Source organism: Pholcus phalangioides, unplaced genomic scaffold (genome assembly GCF_987345545.1).
Source record: "Pholcus phalangioides strain wild (caught in Gottingen) unplaced genomic scaffold, Ppha-v1.0 ptg000031l_1, whole genome shotgun sequence".
In the NCBI taxonomy this organism is placed as follows: Eukaryota; Metazoa; Arthropoda; class Arachnida; order Araneae; family Pholcidae; genus Pholcus; species Pholcus phalangioides.
In genome coordinates this window covers 2874283-2892672 of record NW_028301621.1, presented here as the reverse complement: position 1 = coordinate 2892672, position 18390 = coordinate 2874283, and the positions used below count along the sequence as shown (strand labels likewise).

The 18390-nt window shown below is 35.6% G+C and overlaps 2 protein-coding genes across 2 annotated transcripts in view; one reads left to right on the top strand and one right to left on the bottom strand.

Moving 5' to 3' along the window:
* Nucleotides 1-10419, top strand: part of LOC149067006 (metallo-beta-lactamase domain-containing protein 1) — a 66667-nt gene extending 56248 nt beyond the window's left edge. Inside the window, exons 3-4 of the mRNA XM_089252847.1 lie at nt 9081-9195; nt 10199-10419. Coding sequence (XP_089108973.1) covers nt 9081-9195; nt 10199-10401 — 318 coding nt within the window. The 3' untranslated portion in view covers nt 10402-10419. The remainder of the gene's footprint in view (nt 1-9080; nt 9196-10198) is intronic.
* A 1949-nt stretch (nt 10420-12368) lies between these two features.
* Nucleotides 12369-18390, bottom strand: part of sxc (O-linked N-acetylglucosamine (GlcNAc) transferase sxc) — a 118536-nt gene continuing 112514 nt past the window's right edge. The window contains exon 21 of the mRNA XM_089252845.1: nt 12369-12751. Coding sequence (XP_089108971.1) covers nt 12598-12751 — 154 coding nt within the window. The 3' untranslated portion in view covers nt 12369-12597. The remainder of the gene's footprint in view (nt 12752-18390) is intronic.

Genomic DNA, 18390 nt, shown 5'->3' with positions numbered 1-18390 from the left:
TGCTTTCTCTAGTTGTGGCTCTGCTCCTTTCCATGTTGGAAGACAATTATGAAATCGGAAAATTTTGAGCCATCACTAGATTCTGATTTAGCAATCACATATAAAAAATTTTAGGCGCGAATACAGATTTTCCAGTCACCATGGTGACCTGGCACTTGGGGTTTGTCCAACCTTGGAATAAATAAAGATGCATATACTGTTCTGAATATATTTTTTGTATATAGTCATTTTCATGACCCCGCCCAGGGGATTTCGGGATTCATGAGATCTGGGGGATCCTGGGAGGATATACTCAGATTTACGGCATGACTAGATCTGAATAAATTGCCTATGGCGATAGACCGGAGTTGTGCTCGTTTCAATGAGAGAGAGAGAATGAAAGTATATTTTTACTTGGACCGTGATCAAACTAGAATGGGGCTCAAGGGCAAAGGCTACGCCCCCAACAATCAAATAAATTTTTGTTAATTAAATGCTTTTGGAAAATTGGCACCAACTCAAAAATTCTCTGGAAGAAATTCCGTGTCCCCCCCCCCCCCAATAGATTGGTTTTCTTGGGTACACTCATGCTCAGGGGTAGTCCCATTCCAAGGGCGTAGCGAAGAGGAAGACTTGGGGGTCTGGTCCCCTCGTCCGAAATGTGAGAAAATGACCGAAAAAAGAGGAAAAGATGACCAAATCTATTGTTCTATCACTTTGGTCCCCCCTGCCGAACGAAATTTCTGGCTACGCCCATGTCACATTCACTTTGGTAACAATACATTAAATGATTGTTATACAGTAGAATATCCTGTTATAACGAAGTCCAAGAAACCGGAGAAAACACTTCGTTATAAAGAAATTTCAGATTGTTTGCATTGTTCCTATGTATACTTATTAGAGGGATTAGAAAACCATTCGTTAAAACGATATTTTCGCTGTAACGGTATTCGTTAAAACGGGATTCGCCTGTAATTAGAGCCCGAATTTTCCACTTAAAAAAAATGGCTAAATATGAACTAAAACTGAGAAAATATGTGCTAAAGAACAAATAACCAAGCAAAAAACGCAAATGCGTTTTTAAATGCATCTTTTCTATTTATCTCGGTGCATATTCATTTGCAAAAACATTCTCATGCAAATGATTTCTACATGTATTTTATTTAGGAATTTCTAGTTATTAGTACTGTAGCTGCTCACTAATAGAAAGAAAAAGTTGCTCGAAAAAGAAGCAAACTACACGTGCACACAAGTAACAAAACATGAATAATGTCAAAAATAGGCGGATTTTTCTCCTGAGATTTTACTTCTTTTTACTTGAAAAAAAAGAAATGACAAGCAAATAAAGCACCCGGGCTTCGGGTATGGTCCATTGTAGCTAGAAGGTCCTTGGAGTTGAGCAACCAAACTATTTGAAAATGTCGAATTTCCGATTCGATAGACGATTTTCCTGATCCATAAATCCATGGAAGTGAGCATGAATGTAATAAGTTCAGACTTTTAATTGTTCAGTTGGTCATCTAAACCGCTTTGATGATACGAAATTCTATGGAAAACGTCTTATACTCTTAGAGAATCAACTGATTTGAGATCAAAAATCAATTTCACATGACTAGAGTTCCGTTCAATCGTTAATATTAGAACGAAATGATCTCAAAGACGTCCCAATGCAGATAAAGCAGCAATTTTCAATAATTTTATGTTCTTACAGAGCGAAACGTGAAAATTCGTTTATAATGAGAACTACGTTACAGCGAAAACTTTTCTTGTGGTTGTGAGCTGTTGTTATAACGAACTTTTATTGTATTTATGAGCAATATTAATTTGAAAAATTACAAAAATTTAATTAATCTTCCGCACAACTTGAAAATTTGCACTTATTCTGAAAATTCTTCAATTACATACATTTATACACACATTAATGCTAAAAAGAGGTTAATTTATATAAATGCAACAAACAGGACTAATCATAACAAATTTATAAATAGTGCAAAAAAAAAAATGAATAAATCAAAAATAAAAAGGTCAATTTCCCGTGACCTTTCATTAAATGAAGTTGTATAATAACCAAGAATGGCCACTGAAGCTGTGCTTTCCAAAGTGTGAAATATCGACCCCTGGGGGAAGGGGTCGATGCAATTGTCCAAAGGGTCGATAGAAGCTATGGGTTTAGTATAGGATCCTATGGGTGGGCTTGAGTTGGGAGAAATGAGAAAGAAATTTTTTTTAAAGAAGAGCTATGGTACACAAAAAGTTTGGGAAACTTTTCACTGAAGCAGCAGTTCTCAACCGGTGCTCCGTGTACACTTCCCGGGGGCTCCGCACCCACTCGAAGAAAATAAATCAGTAAATTCGATAAATGAATATAAGAGGAGAGCGTACGGGGCTCCACGATAGAAATTTTACGCCGAATAGAGGCGGTCACTGATGCATATTTGTGTTTGAGTACAGGTGATCATTTGTGGAGATTTTACTGTATTTAGGAAAATGTAATGGAACCCTTTGTATATATCTCCCTATTACGTTTCTGACCTTACTTATTTGTACGAGGTTTTGCTTCGGTTTCTATACATTTCTATACATTATTCCTGTATACAGGGCCTAATTTCTTCATGGGCAAATGAAGCCCTTATAACTTTGAGCCCCCGAAATTCAAACAACATACATTCACTGACCAATTAACATCTTTGACTCTTGTCGCAAGAGCCTCCTAATTCCTGCTTTACCCAGGGCCCTGCTTGTATACACTTCAATTAATCGACGTTTTCACTTCGATTCGAACTCCCAAGTCTTTGGAAAACACCTTTTCTATCAATCGAATCACATAATTTTTCAATTGGTGAAAACGTGTCACTGAAATACAGTGTTTTACGGTTTTCAAAAACCCATCATGAAGAAACGTTGTAAGCGGAAAAACTAAGCGGGATCGACTGTAGTTTCTCATGCATATTTTTTACTGAATAAGTAATAAAATTTAAGATGATTGACTGGTTCAATCAGGGCTGCAACTAGATGCTTGGTTACCCGGGGCAAGCGCGCATTTTGACGCCCCCCTTGTAATGTTGAAGGAGAGGTTTTAGAATGAAATTTGCACCCCATCCGGTCTAGCGCCCGGGGCACGAGACCCGCCTGCTCCTCCCTAGTTGTGGCCCTGTGTTCAATGGCTTTTGACAGGTACTGAAATAATTATTGAACGGGCTACGGTATGCTGATAGCCAGGGCTGTAACTGGGATTTTTGTCGCCCCCACATTCGATAATTTTGTAACGGTGTTCTCTGTCAAGTAAAGGACGTTTTACATAACGTTTAAATAACACTTTTTTTTTCGGTTAAATCTTGAAATGAATACCGTAAAATTGCTTGAGACTTATTGAATTGAAGAATTGCTTGAGCAACAGTAATGTTATGATAGTATTATAAGTATATTTCTTCTCAAGCATAAGATTTTGAATCAAAACGACAGATTTTCACAAATTTTTTTTTCGGAAACGTCTGTAAAAAAAAGGTGGGGGGGGGGGGAGTAATTTTCGGAAAAAGTTCGTTTTGCAGTACTGCTTTCGCATTTATACGACGCGTCGTATAAACGAGGTTCCATTAGAGCCTGAGCCCCACCACCCTCTTTCGTAATCTACATTATGAGATATACCTATACAACTTACGTTACTGAAATTTCTAATTACAGTATGTACATAGATATATATTCACCTTGTCCGTTTTACTTTAATGCACCTTCGACTCTCTACCTCATTTATTTCATTGTTGAATTGTTTTTCTAATTGCACTAACACTGTTTGTTTCAAAATTTTTAATAATTTATATTTTATTTATTTATCTTCTTTCAAACACACGCAGTTATTCATTCTAATATTAAATATTCAACTGTTTCTTTTCACCAACATCCAGTAAGAGCCATCATTGTTGGCTCCGTGAATGCCTATAATCTAGTTTCCTGATAAGAAATAAGAAATTAATAAAAAATAAAGATATTCAAGAATTTTCCAGAATCCGTGAATCGAATTTATCTGCATTCCGGAAAATACGGATATTTTCAGCATGCTCGTCTGCCTCACTGTTTCCCGGCATGCCAGCTAATGTAGGGGAGTATGGTAATTATTTTACTAAGGAATTAGTTTTTCCCACTAATTGAATTCAATTACTGTGGCCAGTTTTACATCCAGGAGCTGAACTGGTTTTGATCGTTAGATTTATTCCTAAGTACATTATTGTGCAAATAAATGTTATGTTAGGTTGTTTGACCTCAAGACCTTTCTATTATGTGGACAATGGTGCTATTGGAAGAACCGTAGCCAGAAATTTCTTGTGGGTTGGGGGAAGGGAACCGACATTGCAGTACTTAGTCAAAAGATTCCACGATATATAAGTAAAATTCTGGCATTTAGGAGGATGACTGGCAGTGGGGGAGGAGCCAGGGGGTGCAGTGAGTGCTCGAGTACCTACAGTATTCTGTACCACTGATCTGAGCACCCCCAAAATTCATTCAGTGATCAATAGTTTCCATGTGAAGCTCAAGTCAAGCACCCACGGTTTCGTAACTCTTCGACGTATCTAATGGCTGGGCCACCAGATCACTACCTTAGGTGGGAAAAAAAGAAGTAAGTCAACCATTTGGATGTTTCGTTTGTACAATGAGCACACATTTTATGAGTGTGATAAATGACCAAAAGATACAAAAAAAAAAAAAAAAATTGTATAACCTATTTTTAATTTAAATGTATTTTTTTTTCGTTCAATGTTGAGGCATTGTGCTAGATGAACACGTACAAGCTTATTCATGTCCTGTCACATAAGTGTGAGGAATTGATAGATGAGCTGCACATTTTTTTTTTGTACGGAATGCTTAATCATAAGCCGTGGCTCAGCTTTTACAGCACAATACTTTTTTACTGGATTTTCACCCGTGGCCCCTTAGTATATTCTAGGGCTACTGTGTGGTCGTGTGGACATCATTCTGGGATCTCATCACGAGCATTCAGGTTTCTACCCCACTGGCGACAGAGTGGTGGTCTACTGAAGTTCATTTTCTGCGCTTTTTCAACTTATAAAAGCACTGCTGAACAGTTACAGGTTTATCCTGCTTGAAAGTACAAATTTATTCACGATCAGTCAACAATGTGATAACATGCTTATATTTATTTCCACTTCCAACTGTTTTTTTAAAATTCTTATTACAATCGAATAAATTAAAAAAAAAAAAAGCCACACACGAGTGCCCTTGCCTTATTTTTTAGAGCATTGCTCAGCGAAGCGATGAACAATGATATAAAAAAATATATATTTGTATAAGTACTGGTACTAACTGAAAATTATCAACTAAGCAATGAAATGTTGTAGAGATTGGATACATGCGTGGATTTAGGTATTTTTTTTTTCAAAACGAGCACAACTCTATTGCTATAGGCAATTTACTACCTAGTGAGTTGTGCCAGAAGTGTAAGTGCGTGTACCTAACAGTCTGAGTGTGTATCTAGTGTTGTGTATGATTTTTCAATGCTGCCATCTATATCTCAGAAGTGAAGTGAGTGATGTGTAGTGACTGAATATTTGTACTGTTTGTAGGACTGTTGCTCTCTGTGGCGAGACTTTTTAACGGGGAGATCGGCTCGCATTTGCGCCTCGAAGTTGGGAACCAAAGAAAACCAACTTCAGTCGACCATCACTGTGGTGATGGTGGGGCTCGAACCCGGGTCCCCGCGATGCGAGTCCGTCACTATGACCACTCGACCACCACAACGTTCACAAGTACCCAGGCATAGTCCGGGGGTATAATGTCTTCATGGGGCCTACATGATAAAATTCTGGCACGCTATAATTTTCAAAAGTATGTAAATATGTAAGCTGTTACTTCCATCCAAATACTGCCCCCCCCTCCCCCGAATATCACTTTGCACGTGGGAGGGGGTGGGTTGGCATGATCTTGGAATCACTGCCCAGCGTATCACTTTTACAAGAGGGAAGCTCGCTGGACTCTAGACATGACAGACACTATGGCAGTCTTTGTTTATAAAACTTTCGCTTTCACTACAAATTTTTTTAAAAAGAAAATAGTTTGTATACTTAGAAATGGTTTCCTCCGCTGGGTGAGGTTGGGGGGCCCAGGCAAAGGCCAAGAAAGAAGTGAGAAGAAAACATGGTCCAAAGAGGGTTACGGGGGGAAGGTAAAGGAGTCAAGAAACACTGGTATCAATTATGCTCTGCGTAAATAAAAATGATACTGTATTTTTTTTGGTTTTCTGATGTAGGGCTTTTCAATCACATCAGATAATTGAGATTCTGCCGTATCGTACTTGAGTAGTGATAAAGAGGTAAAGATAAACAAATGAAAAATAAAATTAAAAAATTTCGCCTATACTGTAAAAAATTAAAATCACTGGACAGCCAGGATGTCACAATTCGGAAGGGGGTGGGGAATCCTGTTTATCTCTATCTTGCATTCAGTGTTTCGCAGTCAATGAGATGTAATATGTAATTTTCATGCCAAAATAAAAGTGAATGCTAGTACATATCCTACAACCAAGCGATAAGAATTTCTATAATAAGCTAAAAACATGACTTTTAGGTGGGGCATTTGTTGCTGAAGAGCAGCTTCTTTGTACTTTCTGAAAATTCCTCTTCGTTTACAAAAGGATTAAGGCTTCTTTGAACTGACTATTCTTATTCAGGAGCTGCTTGTCAAACGTCTGTATCTGCTAAGTTAATTGAAAACTGTCCCCTCCCGCCAAAGAGGCAGAATCCATTTTGTCGTTTTCAACGCCTGGCGCTGTTGCAAGTACAGTAGTCATTTTGTGGAGAAAGGAGAGGGGCGTATGCTAAACCAGCTTAGTGATTCTTTATGGGGGGAAATATTTACGGCCAGAACCATTTGAAAGTCGAAAAGTGCACATGTAAAAATACGGCCTGGACCGTTTGGAAGTCATTAACTTCATATGTACATATACGTGCAGGACCGCCAGTCGGTTAAAAGAGATGGTATTTTGCAACCGTAACCCTTAAATTGATTTCTTTAAAAACATTTCTGGTTTCTTATCGTATATAGAGAAGAGTTTAAAGTATTTTTTGAAATAAATTCGGAAAATAACTTCAGGTTGATAAACTTTTTTGACAGAATTTAGAAATTTCGATTTTTAAGTAAATTGAAAATTATTTTGTGTGTTTCTACCACTTCATATATCAAAGTAAATCATTTCTTTTGTACTTCAACACGTTAACAAGCTATGTGCATTCAAATATGCATGTTGCATTTATGTAACATTGGCCTTTCAAGAGGGGGGGGGGGGGATTCTAGGGATATATAATGTGCAATGCGCTGTTTCTGTTCGAACCCCAGGGTGCTGTCGTTGTTCGACATGTGTATGGGGGCGAATTCTGGGTAATATGACACAGGAATGTGCTTTCTGGGAGGTGAATTGTTTATATTTATATTGGTTGAGTACTTTTTATTCTTCCATTCAAGACGTTTTTGTGAACCACAGTCTAATCAAACCGAGATCAGCAATCCTACATAGTCTTCTGTTCAGCTGTATGTAACCATGTCCAAAAAATCTCACGCATTAGAAAATGCTGGATATTTAAATTTTTTTAAATACATATAACTCGCAAATATATGCCAATTACTTGCTAATGAAAATGGGAACATCACGAATGAAGATATTATTGAAAATGATCTAGTGACAATAGTTCCAACTATGTATGTTAAATGCTAGATAATTTTGTAACAACGAGGATGAGGTGTTAGATCATAGTCTCATAAACTTTTTGTTGCATCGCCCCCTTCATCAGAAAATTTTCCCTCTCATCGCCCCCCAACTCAAGTAAACCCATAGGATCCTATGTTAAATCAGTAGGTTCTATCGCCCCCTTGGACCATTCTATCGTCCACTTTGGGAAACACTGTGTTAGATACTCTCGAAACGTGTTCTTCAAAAGGTGAAGGGCATAAAAAGTGCAACACTGGCGTGAACGTTCCAAGATAAGGCAAGACAGTTCATGGGGGGATTGATCATAACCTCAACTCTAATTCATTGGAAAAATTCGCCATATGACCATTATAGCACGTCAAATAATTCATTTACTTTCAAGAAGCGGATCTTATTTCGCATTTGGAATTTTGAAGATAATAAACCTTCTATGAACGAAGGACGGGTTATTTATCCATACTATTTTTATATAGTACCTATACTATATTTATATTAACTGAAAAAAGATGGCAGGTCATCTGACGGCCGTTATATTGTGTCTACGATGCAATGACGGGATGCGGTTTGCCAAAAAACTTTGAATGTGACAAACATGTTTTCATTCTTTTATCACAGACATTTAGAGAAAAAATTGATTTTTCTGAACATTTTTATGTTAAAAAAATCGGTATGTGTTGTGAATTTGTAATAGACAATTTTGTGTGATACATGTACTCCAGGAATAAATAATTGTCAGAATATAGGCGATACCAGTTTTTGCTTTCAGCTCTCTCCAAGTGATGGAACATTGTGAAAAACAAAGAAAATTTTTTTCTTCAAATTTCAAAGTTGATCTATGTATAGGACCAAATAGGACATGCAAAACAATACTCGACTTTGTTCATAGTTCGGCCTTTAAACGGTTCAAGTTGAAATTTCACATAGAAAATTTATAGGTAGTCTATTCAGGCCTAGAGGAGTAGGCATGTATAATTTTATTAAGATTGCACTTACCGTTTTAATTTTGTGGGTGTGCGTAACCTTGAATTCAAGACTCGATTTTAGGCAAGCTTTGAATGTAAAAAGTTAAAACTTATACACAATATAGAGATTAGTGTACAACAAAATAACAGAATTTTTTTTCTGGAAATCCTTTTTATTCCCTAAAGAACATTCTTCGAAATTTAAATCAATTTCTTTGAAAAATAAAAGTTTTCAAAAAATAAACATGGGCCAAAAGTATGGATCGGCTTGTGTGGTGCTGTTATCTAGTGTTGATAAAAATGGTTCAAAGTAACCACTGAACTAATTTTCATTTATTTTCAATGTTTGAAAAGGGAATTTTTAGTGCAGAGTCGGAAAGGATTAAAATCAAATTTGATTTTTAAAACAATCCTTTCATTTGCAGGGTGTGCCATACAAAATATCAGAAAATATGGAGGTTTTTGCATCCCCAGGCCATACCATGTCAGATGTTAGTGTTTTGGTGAAAAATACTAGTTTTGGCAAAGTAGTAATATCAGGTAAGTTGCATCAAATACAAATAAAGCCCAATGAGATGGCTGAGAAGCTTATCCTTTTTTGTAGCTGGAGGAAGCAGTTGCACTCTGATTGAACAAAATCTTATTCTACTTGTTCTCCCAAACAGTTTAAAAAAAATTCAACCATAAAAAATAGCAATTGAAATTAAGAAATTGTAGTCTAATTAGTTTCAAAAGTTAGAGTTACGCTTAAATGAGAAACAAAGGCTGTGTTCACTCAAAAGCACTTATTCTTTACCTTTATTGAAAAACACTGGAATCAGCAGTTATTAATTACGAAAATAATCAAAGGTCTGGTATGTATAGTTTTAATGTATTACTTAACCCTTTCAGACCTGAGCATTGCATTTTGTTTTTTGTGAAGAAATAATTCGCTTCGTTCAGATTGTTTCAGCTATGATGATAAATATATATGTGTGCGGGGTATATTCATATTTACATTAATTTTTTTCCAAAATTTTATTGCTACATTTTGTGTAACAAACATTTTTCCCGGAAGCAAAAACACCCTGAAAGTTCAACTTCAAGTGCTGCCCTGTAATGTTTATGATCATCAGATATGTGAATCGTTCTTGCTGAAAACACAATCCTTCAAGTCAGGGCTTAACTCCCCGAGGTTAAAAGAAAAAAAATTCTAGAGTGAGAAAAAGTCAGCGACAAAAAACTTGCGACAGTTTATTTAATTTAAACCCTTTAATAAACTCTCCAAGTAACATTTTGAATTTTTCTTATACTGGAACATAACTTCCATCTACCACTGCTGTGAATAAAGAACATAATTTAAATGTTGATACAGATACAATTTGTTAAAAAATTACCTCATACTCTCTTGGAAGGTGAAGAAGCTAACTTTTCAGAAAACCTGCTTAAGACGAATAGCGAGAAAGTAATAAATTAAATAATCTTGATGGGGCAAATGCTGCAGTAACAAGCAAAAACAAAATGAATAATGCTTTTGGATTTCACATATTTCCAATGTCAACAGGTGATCTATTTGAAAATGAAGATGATATAGATGATCCTCGGCAATGGAGAGATATTGCAGGCAGTGAGGATTCGGCTCTACAGTTCAAGAACAGAGAGAAGGTTCTCCACATGGCTGACTATGTGATCCCAGGACATGGTCCCATGTTCAAAGTGACAGAGGAACTTATTAATAGGCATGCATCCAGTTTTCCATCGAAATAAAACTTTATTTGTTCATCATACAGTTTCATATTATATTTATGCATATCGATATTGAATTAAGAAATTTATAAAATAATTTATAAATTTCCCCCATAAAAGAAAAATACTGGGTTTTTCCTCAACAAGCTCTATTGAATCAATTTCTTAGCACTGAGATTTTTCAAATCACTCAAAAAAAAAAAAAAAAGCTGTGAAAGCCATTTGTATGTTATGTTATAATTCTACAAACTGCCAACAAGGTGATAAAATGGATGAACCATCATCGTTTTTTGGAAACAAGTCCTACATTAAAATATTAAAAAAGGCAATGTCACGGCAATGACATTTTTGTGAATAGAGAAAATGAAAATTCCTCGCAATCTATACTGTGATGAAAAGTATGCTGAAACTACAGCAAAACCTCATTAAATGGTGATTTTTTTCAGTCTCGTTTAGCTTCTATAGTGAACCCATTAACGCCGGTTGGTAAGAAAATTTGCCATTCTAAATTTTTTCTTTGCCAATAAATGGTGGAAGTGGTTCCACTCATTTTTGTTTGATTTTTTTAAAAGTCGTTGTTAATGTTATTAAACCCTCATTTACTCATTGCTATGGAAAATTATGAGAGAACAGATTTTATATGGCTTACTTTAAAGAAAGAGCACAATAACACAGTATTATCGTATGTTTTAAAGTAACCATAAAAAGCCTTATTTACCAAAACAATGTCTAGAAAATTAAGGACAATTCAAGCTGGACCCGATTTCTGTGCATGGGCCCCACTGATTTAAGGCTTCAAATTTAAACAATATGAGGTGTTTCAAAAAGAATCATAACTATACAGCTTCTAATCTGTTTTGATCGAATAATGTATAGGTAGAGAGAGGGAAATAAGAGTTTCACACAGTTGTTGACAGGTAGTGCTAACACTTTTCCTTTGGCCACCACTTCAGTGTTTAAGATGGCGACTGCACAACAGAAATCGTTTTGTGTTCTAAGCTTTGTGAAGTGAGAGTCTGTTACTTTTCATTGCCAATACCCTTTCTATACTATTGCCTAATGCTCTGAGCGGTAAACAATTCCGAGATATGGGTTGTCTGTGTAAAGGGAAATCCCCTGGCTATCCCCGCATGTCAAATGAAAATGTGGAGTGTATCCACAACAGAATTTCACACATAATCCACCGAAATCTACTCGACGTGTATGTAAACATGCTCGGGAAAGTTTGGGGAATGAATAGACATGCAGTGCATCCCAAGGTGGACATATTGACCACCTTTAATTTGGTTTGTAAAAAAACTAATTTTATATTGCATGGGTAATTAATCTTAAGTGTCTATGTTCAATATTTTTCACAATATATACATTTCAAATCGGGCGATTCTTTTTGAAACGCCTTGTACATTTGTCCAATACTCCATTTTTTCCCAAGTCAAGGCCTTCTAATGGCTGCCTTGCATAGGACCTCAAGTCAAAATTAGGCCCCGAGTTTACCTTGTATTTGTATCAGGAATTACTGATAAGTGTACAAGTAAAATACTGAAAGCTCAAAATTGTTTTTCCCTTTTTGTAATAACTAATTTTATTACTTTTTTAAAATAAGATTATGACAGGCAAAATCGATTGGGAAGAACAGAATACTTTCTTGATGTTTGTTTACATGGCTGTGTTTTTTTAATTGAATAAGCCAATAAAATTAGAATTTGCCTAATGGTTACCCATCAGTGATCAGAGGCACTGAGACTACCTGTTTAATGTCAGTGCCACTGTAACCAGACCCTTAGAAAAATACTGATTTCAGATAGTTACCTTTTGCCAACAGATATATGTTATACCATGTGTATAAAAAAAAACTAGTTCCTTTGTCAGATGAATATTATCTTTCATAATACGCAGATAATTTTGTTTATTCAAGTCATGTAACAAAATCCACATTGTTAATACATCCACTCAATTTATAACTTGTTCCATAATGAAAGAAGCAAAACTGAAAGTAAAACAATTTATTCTCTAGCTAATATGGAATGATATACACACTATATAAAGGCATAGTGAAAATCGTTTGTTTACATGAAATGAATGGGGGAGGGCGTAAATTTCCAGCACTACAACAAGCACAAAATAGATGAATTAGCGAACTTCGATTCAAGCACGACAAATGTCCTGAATGAACAGACATTGCCCCCAAAATGTTCAGATTCCATATCCTATAGATACTCACCAATCTGTTATGTGGTAAGGCTTTTCCCCTTTTTCATATTTCTCCCACATTTTATAAAAGAGTCTTTCTAGATTAGTTGCATATGTTTTTACATTGAACAAAGGAGACTCTGTTCTTGCTGCCCAAACTTTTCCTCTTATTGCTTTTAAACTGGAAAAAAAAAAAGTGTATTGAATAAATTTCCAGAACAAAGTAATATCATTCCAACTGCGAATTGGTAAACAAGAAAAAAAGAATTTTAACAGAACTACATGTTGAAATAAATGAATGCAAGATGTAATTAATACACTTTTGGCTAGTTCAAATATGGTTGCTTCAAATTTTTTAGAAGTTCCCTTATCCAATTTCGTGGTTGGCTGTAAGCAAGAAGCAATCATTTTGTTATCTGTCTTTCTGAATTAAGCTGATGTTTTATCAAATTTTGGATGATTTCGTAAGGAGGTTAAAATTTCACTAATTAGGAAACACAGAAATTTGAGTGTGTATGCAAAGTAATGATCACCACAAATAGGATATTCTATTGGTATATTCTATAGGTATTCTATAGGAATACCTATGCCAAACGTGTACAAATACTAGGGATCAATTCTTATGAATGCAAACATTAATGAGCTTTTATTTTTCACCTATTTTTTGATAAAGGGAGTAAAATTAATCGAAGAAAGCAATAGTGTTCTTTTTATTGTAACACATACAGAAGTCAAGAGCATGTTGGAAAAAAAATAAGGTAGTTTGTCAAAGTTTTAAAATTATATTTGCTATAATACCCGGTGCTGCCCAGGTTTTCTTTAATGAGGCTTTTTGGATCACGTGATATCTCCCACTTTCTTTGAGAGACATACAGTGTCCAAGTTAACTAATATAGTGACTTTCCATGCGACTCATGAAAGTAACAAATCTAGATTAAAAATGAATAGTTTTTTCCATTTTGATGGGTGCTTGGTATTTAGATTCTCTCCCCCCCCCCCCTCCAAAGTTGGCCATCTGCCTGATTTTTTCTTAAAAAGTACTTAATTAAAGCTGTGGATTTTTTTCAATGTACTTTACGGGCCCATAATTAATTTTAAAACATCCTAAACTGTATGAATTTATGCAGTTGAATATTAAAAGATAATACGGAGACATTAATTTTCATGCTTGAGAAGATATAACTAAACGGTTCAAATCAATGTTTTTGTATCAATATTCAACTCAAAAGTAGGCCTAGTTAATTATTTTATATTTAATTATGTGGACTTCATATCTAAACAAACTCAATATCTCAAAAATCAAGAAACTCAAGAATTCAATTCAATTTTTAAAATTGTTGGTGTGGGGGAAAACCCCACTAAATTTCCATTTTTGCAGTAAAATCAGCAATTTTAACACTGATTTCTATGGGATCGTCCTTTGCCTGACCCTCAAAGTGATGATTGACATCTATTCAAAAACCTCATTACTGGGAGGATTGAAAAAGCAACAAACCATTGTAAAGGCATATACATGTCTGAAATGTATTGCTAGGGAACCAAAGTAAAGTGATTGTTGATCCCAGAAACCATTGTTGTACGACAGTTTTTTGCCCATTTCAGGCATTTGCTCAGCTTTGACAATCTTTTAAAGTAGCCCATCGTTCAAGTCAGGTTCTGCTTAGTATATACACAAAATTTGTGACGCCAATTGACCTAGAATTGTAGATTTGTAGAGAACATACACACAGAAAAATCGATTTTATATACTGTATATAGATTATATCTTTCATTGTGTGCAGGGGTGGAAAATGAAAATTTGATTTTTGTAGCAGGAAAAATTATTTCCGTAACAGCAAAAATGTTTTTGTAGCAGCATTTATTAGTTTTTTAACACTAAAATTTTGGCAGTAAATAAAGTACACCATTTTTATATGCATATAATGCAGTAGCGTACACAGGGTTACTTTTTACTTCAAAAAACAGTTATCTTAGCTCAGAAGTGGTGTCTCGTCGCACAAAATACATTGAAATTTCCTCTAGAAGAAATATTTATGTATTTTTTAAATAAAAAAATTTTTGAGACTTCTTGATATTTATATATTTTTACATTCTCTACAATATCAACAAATAAGAGGCTAACATGGTATTTCAAATTTCTAAAATAATTTGAAAATGCAAGTTAAACCTAAAAACACTCAGACCTAAAAATCACTAAAAGAGAGGCTTGAAACACTCATTAGAAAAGTAATTATTTTCCTTGTTTTTGCCGCTGATGCAAGTCTAAGTAGTGCTTTTGTTATCTTCAGTTTCAAACATTTTTGAATATGTGTTTGATCTTGCTTCTTTTACCAGAATTTCCCCATTTCATATTTAAAGCAATAAGTTTTGCTTTTTGAGTTCACTCTTGATCCTCAGTCTGATTCAACATACTTTGAGATAATTTCTTTTGCTGAGTAATTCTTAGAGTATTTATTAGAAATTCTAAGAAATTTAATAGTGATTAAAAACTATATAACTAAATTATTTTAATTTAAATTATAGAATGATTAATGAAATTTAATAGAATGATTATATTTTAACAAAAAATTCAATCCCAGTACATGTGTTTTCATTCCCTATTTTCCACTGATTTGTGATATTTCAAATTATGACTGCATTGGATGGAATAATTTGCATAAACCATTGTAATTTATGATTCATTTCATCTAGCTGGAACACCACTCAGGCAGTATACAATAAATATGTGTAAGTTTATAAGGTGAGTGAATATAAAGCCAAGGATAAGAGCTTTTAATGACTGAACTGCCTATGTCTAAACTCTATTTGCCTTGCACAGGTGAGCATTTTGTATCAAGCCTTTCCTGCTCCTTCACATGATTGCACAGGGACTATTATATATATTTTTAATAAAGGGACCCATGAAAAATTGTGACCCGGGTGTCCATAGAAAATAACGACCTAGGCAAACCATATTTCCAGATATACAGACAGCTAGGGGCTGCCACAACTGTTCTATCCCAAAACACTGTAGCTTGCATGGGATGACAGTTAAAAAAGGACAGGTGCAGGGCGATTATTTCATAGATTTGTCAGATCTGCTCGTATTTTATGATACAGACCAATGTTTCTCATGGTATTCTAATCTTGGAAGAGGATGGATCACCATCCTCTGGAACTTGTTTTGGAATCTGCTATAAACTGTAGATGCCAATACAATTAGCCCTAGTATGCAGAATATGATGTGAAAAAAATGGTTACTGTATTATTTTCATTATCAGAATGTCGTCTACCACATACCCAAAGAAAAGTTTTGTGAATTTTGATGATCTCTGCTTTGCTGGAATCTTACATTAAATACCTTTCAAACTAACCACGACCATGGTCTAGACCAGCGGTTCCCAACCGGGGGTACACGAGAGGCCCTTAGGGGGTACGCAAAAAGAAAATGGTAATGGTGGCCATCCATCTAAAAAAGAACAAAATAATTAAAAAATATTAAAAATAATTTTTAAAAGTAGGTAGAGGCTTTTACTAATATTGCCAGTTGTAATATATTGGCCTTCCCTATCAATAAAATCTTCTATAACAGAGGGGTTGTGTCCGCTGGAAGATTTGGCCTTTCCTCCTGTCCCCAACCTATGATCGGGATTTGTGAACTCTATCCTCTTGACTCACTATTGACTATTTTCTTCAGTGTTTTAGATTTGATTGTTGACACATGCCTAGCTATGCATAAAAGCGAAGAATTAATTCGTGTTGTGTTCAACTTTTGTTGTGGACGTTTGTATTAAGGCTTGTGCGTGTTATTCCCACAACTTTCCGCGTCAACTTTTCTACCAAGCACCTACTACTCATGCGATTTGCGCTATGGATCATTGGCTAAAAATTAGATCTGCGCGGAAGTTGACCGAAACACCAAAATGAAATACAGAGCACCTGTAAACCTGAAAACATTTTGAATCTTCCAAATGTGATTCTACCAAAGCTACCAAAACCTCCTACTACATTAGCTATCGTATTGAATGACGGGGGGGGGGGGGGGGGGGGAGAAATCACACTATTGGTAAAAATATGAAGTTAGATGCGTGTTCGCAGAGGAAATTGCTCTTATAATGAGTTTAATATCTCAGTCAAATAATACAGTGTCTCAAAGAATACAGCACATGTCAGACGATGTTGAGAGCACAGTTATAAGTCATGTAAAAGGTTGTGAATTTTTTTTCTATCCAAGTCGACGGAAGTATCGACGTTCTGCGCAATATTCTGTGCTACTTATAATTGCTAAGCACTTGAAAGAGAATTCAAAGTAAATATTTTTATTTGTCACCCATTGAAGGGGTCGTACGACTGTTAAAGACTTATTTGAAACAATGACCATTGAAAAGAATTCAATGGTCAAAATGCATTGGGCTCACAACAGATGGAGGAAAATTCACAGAAAGTTGCTTCTCAGGCAGTCGTTTATGCGTGGCAGTTCCGTCTCAACGCACGGCCCGGGGGCGAGAAAAGGGGCCTCACAAAAATGAGATCTGGTTGAAATTTTCCAGAACGTACCAGGTAGGGTCTCAGAAAAACCACATGGTCTGGGGGCCCATGATACTCTTAAGACGGCCCTGGTTGTGGGAAAACAAGGACATCCTTCAGAACGCTTTGCTTTTTGTACACGGAAGTTACGTGGCTATCTCAGGGTTAAGTCCTGATGTTGCTGTTCGAACTTCGGAAGGAGGTAACCCTTTTTTAGGAAGTGTTTAAAACACTTCACGATTTCTTGTCACAAGCAGAGCTAAATTTAACAGTCTGCCACTTGGACGGATTAAAATCCTCGTTTGAAAAATATTTTTCAGAGCTGGAAATGGGTAATCGGTGGACATCTAATCCTTTCAAAGAAGACTATTTTGAACCGGCTTTTGATTGTCGATTCCAGAAAAGGAGAAATTTCTAGAGCTCGCATCAGATACCCCTCTGAACATCCTCTTCAATGATGGGATGGTGAACCTAGTCAGTTTCTGGGCTTGCCGCTGTGACAAATACGTTGAACTTTCTAGAAAAGCCATAATATTTTTGTTGCAGTTTGTTAGCACAGAGCTTGTTGAACGGGCGTTTTTTTTCATATAACTTTTACATGAAAAATGAATATAGAAGCAAATTGAACACAGCTCCGGCTTTGAGTTTGTATTTATCCTCTTTTGAGCTTAATTTTTCAAAACTTTGTAATTCAATACAGTCCCAAACATCACATTAATTTCTTTCCTAATCTTTGTGTTAATTTGTTTTTGCTTACTTGAAAAATAAAAAAAGCTAAATAGTGAAAAAATAGACCATTTAATTTAATTCAACATGTACCTTTTTTTTTGGTGAAACAGATTTGGGGGGGGGGGGGTCCGGAGGATTCAGGGTTAGGGGTACATGAAAAGGAACCGAGCCAGCTGGGGGTACGCGGACTGAAAAAGGTTGGGAACCCCTGGTCTAGACAAAGTAATTTAAATTAATACGCAGCTGGAAACCATTTATGACTGAACACTAGACATGCTGGTGAATGGCATAAAAGGAAATGACAAATCAAGAGAAATAGTAGAAAATGAATAATAGAAAAATTGGAAGCAAAATGAGACTGAAAATCTGTTAAAGATTCTGGAAAATAAAATATGTGGAGCAATCACAAATCAGTTAAAAATATGGAGTGAAAACAGATGTACTCGGAATGAATTTTTTGTGAAAATAAATCAAAGTTATTTTTTTTGGGAAAAAATAGCTGCTTGAAGGGTTTGTGCTGTTGTTCTGTAGATGAATGCCAATTCGTGTAGTTTGAACCCATTTTATACATTGTCGGAAGCCTAG